Source organism: Corvus brachyrhynchos, unplaced genomic scaffold (genome assembly GCF_000691975.1).
Source record: "Corvus brachyrhynchos isolate BGI_N302 unplaced genomic scaffold, ASM69197v1 scaffold30, whole genome shotgun sequence".
Classification (NCBI taxonomy): Eukaryota; Metazoa; Chordata; class Aves; order Passeriformes; family Corvidae; genus Corvus; species Corvus brachyrhynchos.
The window spans coordinates 645,985-652,318 of record NW_008235742.1 but is presented as its reverse complement, the minus strand read 5'-3'; the positions used below and the strand labels follow the sequence as shown (position 1 = coordinate 652,318).

The 6,334-nt window shown below is 55.9% G+C and overlaps 2 protein-coding genes across 2 annotated transcripts in view; both read right to left on the bottom strand.

Annotated features, from left to right (window-relative positions):
* Nucleotides 1-1,056, bottom strand: part of RAPGEFL1 (Rap guanine nucleotide exchange factor like 1) — a 12,973-nt gene extending 11,917 nt beyond the window's left edge. The window contains exon 1 of the mRNA XM_008643332.2: nt 1,035-1,056. Coding sequence (XP_008641554.1) covers nt 1,035-1,056 — 22 coding nt within the window. The remainder of the gene's footprint in view (nt 1-1,034) is intronic.
* The window catches only part of CASC3 (cancer susceptibility candidate 3), a gene marked incomplete at its 5' end in the record, with an annotated part of 9,345 nt that continues 3,731 nt past the window's right edge, over nt 721-6,334 (bottom strand). The window contains 6 exon segments of the mRNA XM_017745625.1: nt 721-1,164; nt 1,994-2,116; nt 3,231-3,381; nt 3,900-4,065; nt 4,614-4,728; nt 4,924-4,988. Of these exon segments, the coding sequence (XP_017601114.1) occupies nt 1,123-1,164; nt 1,994-2,116; nt 3,231-3,381; nt 3,900-4,065; nt 4,614-4,728; nt 4,924-4,988 (662 nt within the window).

Sequence of the window (6,334 nt, the reverse complement as noted above, 5' to 3'; positions counted from 1 at the left end):
GTGACGAGGTGGGCCCGAGGCGGGAGCCTCAGCGGGGCTGGAGCCGCGGGGCCGGTGGGATGCGGGAGGCAGAGCGGCGGCACTGCGGCACAGGTGAGCCAGCCAGGAGCAGCCTGGCACAGCTGCGGTGACAGTCACCCCATGGGATCAGGAATCCCAATGGGGACACAAGGCTGCTGTGGGGAAGTGAGGCAGGAGCTGGCGCAGGGCTGAGGCGCTTCCTTGTAGGGCCGGAGCCCAGCCGGGTGCGTTGGGGCGGGTTCCAAAACCCTCCACAGCCCCAGCAGCAACACCCAAGTGCTGGGAGCAAACCTGGCCCTGCTGAGCTGGTTTGGGTGCTGGCTGGGCTGCTCGGGCAGTGTCGGGGTGCTGGGTGCCCACAAACCTCCCCCTCTCTCTGTGGATTTGGCAGAGGAAGGGTGGAAACGTCCCCTTGTGCTGCTGGGGACAGCAGGGACGGGGGTCACCCTGTGGATTCCCACCTGAGAGCTCAAACACACCAGTTACCAACAGCTTGTTGGGAAAAGAATCAGGGAGCTCCTAAATTAGGTGGTTCCTGCCCAGGCAGCATATTCCCAACAGCTTCCCATGGCTCCATTGCCCTTCTCCTGTGTCAAAAGTGGCAGAAATCAACTTGCTAATTGAAAAGAGAATTGAAATGAAGAATGAACTGGGCTGGGGGGATGTCACTGCTGCTTACCCAAACAAATAAATACGAAATACCCAAAAGAAACAAATCAGCTTTACTGAAGGAGCTGCTTCATTCCTTAAATAAAAACAGAGACCACGATCAAGCCAGCGGAGTTTGACATCCCAGGAGGGAGCAGGGAACATTTAGTAACGGGGAGAACTGGGGAGAACTTGGGAGAACGTGTGGCCAAGGACCGACTCAGGGGTTGGTTCTTCGGCGGCCCCAGCGCGGGGGACGAGGGGGGTGGGCAGCAGCGAGATGGATTTCAGGAAGGCACCGCTTGGGCCACGGGGAAAGTGCCTGGCCCTGAGCACGGTGCAGGTGTCTCATCCCACTGCCTCACCTCCGCACAGGGAAGGAGCCATTCCAAGGAGCAACTTCCTCCTTGCTGAGGTGCCGAGTCTGGCGCTGGGATTCCTGTGGCCGTGTTCCTACGTGTTGCTCCTCTCCTTTGATTTTTCACCTTTGCTGTCCTGGGAGGAGAAGAGGGAAGAGCAGCAGAGGTTTAGAGCCCCCCAAACCCTCGCATGGGGGGGAACAGTGCTATGGCTGGGTCTTGCCAGCAACCTCCCCCCCACACCCGGGGGCCAACCCGCCCGCCACCTCTCCGGGCACAACCAGCCCCCTGCGCCAACCCCTCCTCATGGTTCCAGATTTTTCCATCACGAGGCCTTTCCAGGGCCCCTCCATCAGACAATTCGCTTCCCATCCCTCCCCATGTACGGGAACCCACCAGCACATGCCTGCCCAGGTCCAGGCTTGCTTGGCTTCCATACGTGAAGAAGGTATGGAAAGGGAAACCAAAAACACACGTGGCATTCCAGCACGCTCACACACGCACAGCTCACAGCACTGGAGCAAGGGACCATTCCCAGCACAGGGAAGCAGTCGCATCCTGAAAAACCTTTAACTCTACTGCTTGAATTATCTGCTGAGTTCTCAACGTTTATCCTTCCAGAGAACTCCCTGCCTCCTAGCTCCTCCAGACAGGGCTGGATTTTTCCCTCTCTAAATTGTCCTGTTTTCTACCCTGAGCAAATAAAATAAAAAAAGAGTCAACTTCAGACTTACTTTTTACGTGGTTTTAGTTTTAAAGTTTTAAGTAACTCAAATTAACTGGAGCCCTGCTTACCACCTGCAACGAGAAGCTGAGGTTTGGGACAGGTCAGAGACGAGACAAGTTTTAAGATTTCCCCTTACAAAAGAACAACGTTATTTTTTTGAGATGGGAGGGGGAACTGCAGCCAAGCACACACCAGTGACACCACACACACACAGGGACCGACTGTGAGGGGATGGTACCTCTGGAGGGGGCGGCTTGATGGTCACAGGCTGGGATGTCCGGCGGGGCGGGGAGGGCTTGGGCTGCACCTGCTGCTGGACAGTGTTGTAGTAGGTGACCCCCCCATACACCTGGGACTGCGCCTGCAGGAGCAGCAGGATCAGAGCTCCGGGCTGGGGGGCCCTGCGAGCCCCCCCCGGCACCCACCGGGGCTGGACAGCTGACCCCAGCCAGAGCCAAGAGCGGCCGCGCCCCCCAGACATCAGCTCTCAAGGCCCCTTGTGTGTCTCCACCCCTTGCCAAGGTCCCCCCACTCTGGCAGAGACAGGACACAGCCTATGCAGATGGGATTCCCTCACCCTGCAGTCCATGGAATGCCTGAACTTCCCAACAGCAGCTTTTCCACCTGGACACGGCCCCCCTACACACCCAGCCCTGCAGCCTGGCAGGGAACTGCAAAGCGGGGTGAGATCCTGCCTGGATCAGCCCGAGCAGTGGGAAGGGCAGGGATGGTTGGGAGCTCAGGGAATGTGCAGCTCTCCAGCCTTCCACGGAGTGTCAGCCCTGCTCCAGCCACAGCACCATCGCTGGCACCAGGATCTGGTCTGCTCTGGTCTCATCTGCCTTTTCAAGGATCTGATCTGATCTGCCTCCTCAGGGATTCGATCTATCTGCTTCCTCACAGGGATCAGATCTGGTCTGATCCTCACAGAGATCCAATCCAATCTGCCTCCTCAGGGATCTGGTCTGATCTGCCTCCCCACACGGATGTGATCTGATCTGCCTCCTCACAGGGGTGTAATCTGATCTGCCTTCTCAGGGGCCCAATCCAATCTGCCTCCTTGCTGCCCAGCAGCAGCCGTAGACACGGAGTTGGGCCATGGAGCAGGAAAATCCAGCCCCATGCTGCTCCTACCAGCCAGTTCCCAGCTTCCATCTCAACAGAACTCACTTCTAAAGCCATTCCCAAGGTATCCTTGGCTCAGCAGGGCCCTGGAGGGGCTGTATCCCTGTTCCATAAGGGAACACCTCAATTCCAGACCCCCCAGAACAGGATTTCACCCACTGCCCACTGCACCCAGGGAGCTGCACAGCAGCCACAGGAAGAATCCTTTCTGGGATGACAGCAGCCTTTCCCCATGGAGCAGCTCAGCTGCTCCACATCCTCTCCCAGGAACACCTCGCAGAACACATCCCACACTCCACAGCATCCCACCTGCTCCTGCCCGGGAAGGAACCGCGGCGCACCCGGCTTACCTGCGTGTTGGAATAGAGATGAGGAGGGGGCGGAGGGGGCAGAGCTCCAGGGGGGTAGGGGTAGCCAGGATTCCCAAAATTCATCACTCCAGGGGCGGAGAAGTAAGTCGGAGTGAGCAGCTGCCAGGGGGCGTCTGGTGGGGGTGTAAACCTGGAGGTGATGGGAAACAGATGGATGTCACCCAAGAAGCCAGAGTGTCCTGGGGTAGCACCAAGAAGGAGCACGCTCTGCTCCAAGGTTTCCCTGCAGCCCCATGCTGGGGAGGGACACAGAGCAGCAGAGCATGGCCCCCTCCCCAGTTCCGCATTCACCGGAAGCAGATATGGCCCCAGCACAACTCCACTGCAGGGAACAATTTGTGTGGGCAAGCACAGAACGTGTTCGACAGCTCCCAGTTCTGCTTTTTCCTGAGCTACAGGGCCAGGGAGTGAGGAACCAGCCCAGTGCCCACGGAAGGGAGCGGCCCAGCCTGGTGAGGCCCCACAGGCACCTGCAAAAACCCAGCTAGGAGCTGCCAAAAGCTTCAGTTCCCCCCGTCCTGCACTGGCTGGAAGCTCTAGAAACACTTATTTTTTCTTTCCTTAAAACTGATACTGGTTCAGCCTCACTGCAGGAGGGAGCAGGTCTCTTCCATGTTGCAGAAACAAAGGAAAATGGATTCCCCCCACGACAGAGGCTGTGGGAGACCAGAGTTCTCTGTTCCCCAGGTCCAGGGGTGTCCCACTGACTCCTCACCTGGATGAGGAAGGTGCATCTCCGGCTGCACAATCATCCCTTGGGGCGGCAGCGGGGCTGGGTTCTCACCGTGGGTGTAGATTGGTCCCTGGAATTGTACTGCAACAACACATGACAGGCTGTAAGGAAAAGCTCCATGGAATTTCATTCTCCTGCAGCCGGGCACACACAGCCCAGCCTGCTCCCACGGCACACAGAGGCTCCTGGGCTCACAGATGCCACATGCTCCCTAAAGAAAAGCCTCCTACTCCCTTTAGAAAGCAGGAAAATACTCAGGGAATTTCTTCTCTAACACTTTAAATGCTGAAGGGAATTGCTAATCCATCTCCAGTCCTGTTCTCCCCATGCTCAAACGTCAAAGACCTGATTTAAAGCTCATTTTAAATCCCTGTTCTCGGGAAGAATGGGGGTGTCCTAAGAGCCCTGGCATAGAGAGGGGATAGCACTGAGGATAATTCCACGGGTTTAAACACAACCAGGGACGCTCCCAGCTGCCTTTTAGACACTGTATGAGGGGACACAGTGCCACTACAACAAAGGGAAGAGAAGACAAAGTCCTGACTCCAACAGGAGTGGGGGGGATCCCTGCTCCAGCTGCTCAGCTCTGAGCACACATGGAGCCACAGGAGCAGGAGGGAAACACTCACGTGGGTCGTAGTAGTGCCCTTCCATGATGCTGATGTGCATGGGGGGCGCTGGCTCCGGCACGGGGGGTCTCTGCCGCTGCGATGAGTAGCGCTTCACACGGCCCCCCTGCACTGCCTGCAAGAGTCCAGGGCTCAGAGGGGCTGTGAGGCACCTACCTGACCCCCAAACCTCCCCTGGGTCACCCCCAAACACCCCCACAAGGGAAAGGCTGAGGCGTCAACAGCCTGTAATTACCACAACCCCAACACAATTAGAGCCCGTCTCCCGCGCGCCGCGCAGCCGGAGTCACGCTCCGGGATCACGCGTTACCATCTCCTCCATCCGGTTAAACTGCGGCGGTGGCCCAGTTCCCACGTGCATATGGTTGGGAATACCTGAGGAAGGAACAGACTGGTTATTACTGTGGTTTGTGCTGGTTCCCAAGCCAGAGCCGCCTCGCCTGGGGGCGTGGCTGCAGCTCAGCTCTGGCTCCCATGACACAGAACCTTCGGACTTCATTGCCCCGGTGATGGTTTAAAATATTTTGGGACAAATTAGAGGCTGTTTTGTCACTGCACACTCATCCACGGTGCTCAGCAATGCCTAAATCCTGCTTCAAAACTAAATCCCCAGCTTGAAACTCAGGTCCTGCTCTGAGCTCTGTGTCTGCCAAGACACGGATCTCCTCTGAGTGGATCAAGGATCCATGTGGGATCTGAAGCTGCAGTTTAAACCCTCTGAAGGGTGTGAATGCTTTTTATCACAGGCTCTTTTGGATTCAAACAGCAAAGTGAATCCACGTGAATTCACAGCAAAGTCAGTTTTAAACCATGGCTTAAAACCACAGAACCAAGGTGATCACAGGTGATTCCAAGGGAGTGAAAATGGATAAAACAAACACTGGAAGTGCTCTTGGGTCACTGACAGTGCAAATACAGGCAGAGGAATACAGAATGGACTGATGGGAGCCAAATGCTTCCCAGAATTAACTCCTCCCTCCTCTGCTAGGGACAAAAAAGGGACAGCAGAGTCATCATCCTTCTCACAGCAGAACATGATCTTGTACCTGCAGCCAAGAGCTGGCCTGTGGGAAATTTGGGAAGATGCTTCATTTTTGCGCATTAAAATAACCCCAAAACAGACAATCTCAGCACTTTTGAACTCTCATCCCACTGTCACGTTTCCAGCCTGTCCAAGGGTCTGTTCGCACAGACCTCCCGGTCCCACCAGTATCAAATGACTTCTGGTTCCACGACCTCAACCTCACAGACGCTTACGAAAGCAGCAAGTCGCTTCCTTCTCCTTGCTCCAGTTTTACTCCCCTCGGGAAGCATTCTAACGCTTCCCAGAACAGACTCTAATTCTGCAAAGGGATAATTATACCTGGATGACCTCTCTGTGGATGCACAACTGGAACTGTCCTCATCTGGCACCGGGTAACTCTGTCCCATGTCCCTCCCTCCTCCCAAGCACAAAGAGATTTGCCAATTCCAGCCAGGCCTTGGCTACTGGCAACCAAATCCCAGTGCCAGGAAATGAGCTGATCAACAGGGAAAAGTTGCTTCCTGCTCCGAGCAGGACACCACAGAGCCCAGTTACTGATCCTTATCTCATGCTCTCCTGCAGCAGGGCTCAGTCTTGCTGTGATTCACATCACAGGGAAAGGATCTCCGCTTCCATCCTTCCCAGTCCTAATTCCACTCACCTACACTGAAATGTTTAATTTCCCCTTTTTCTGTGC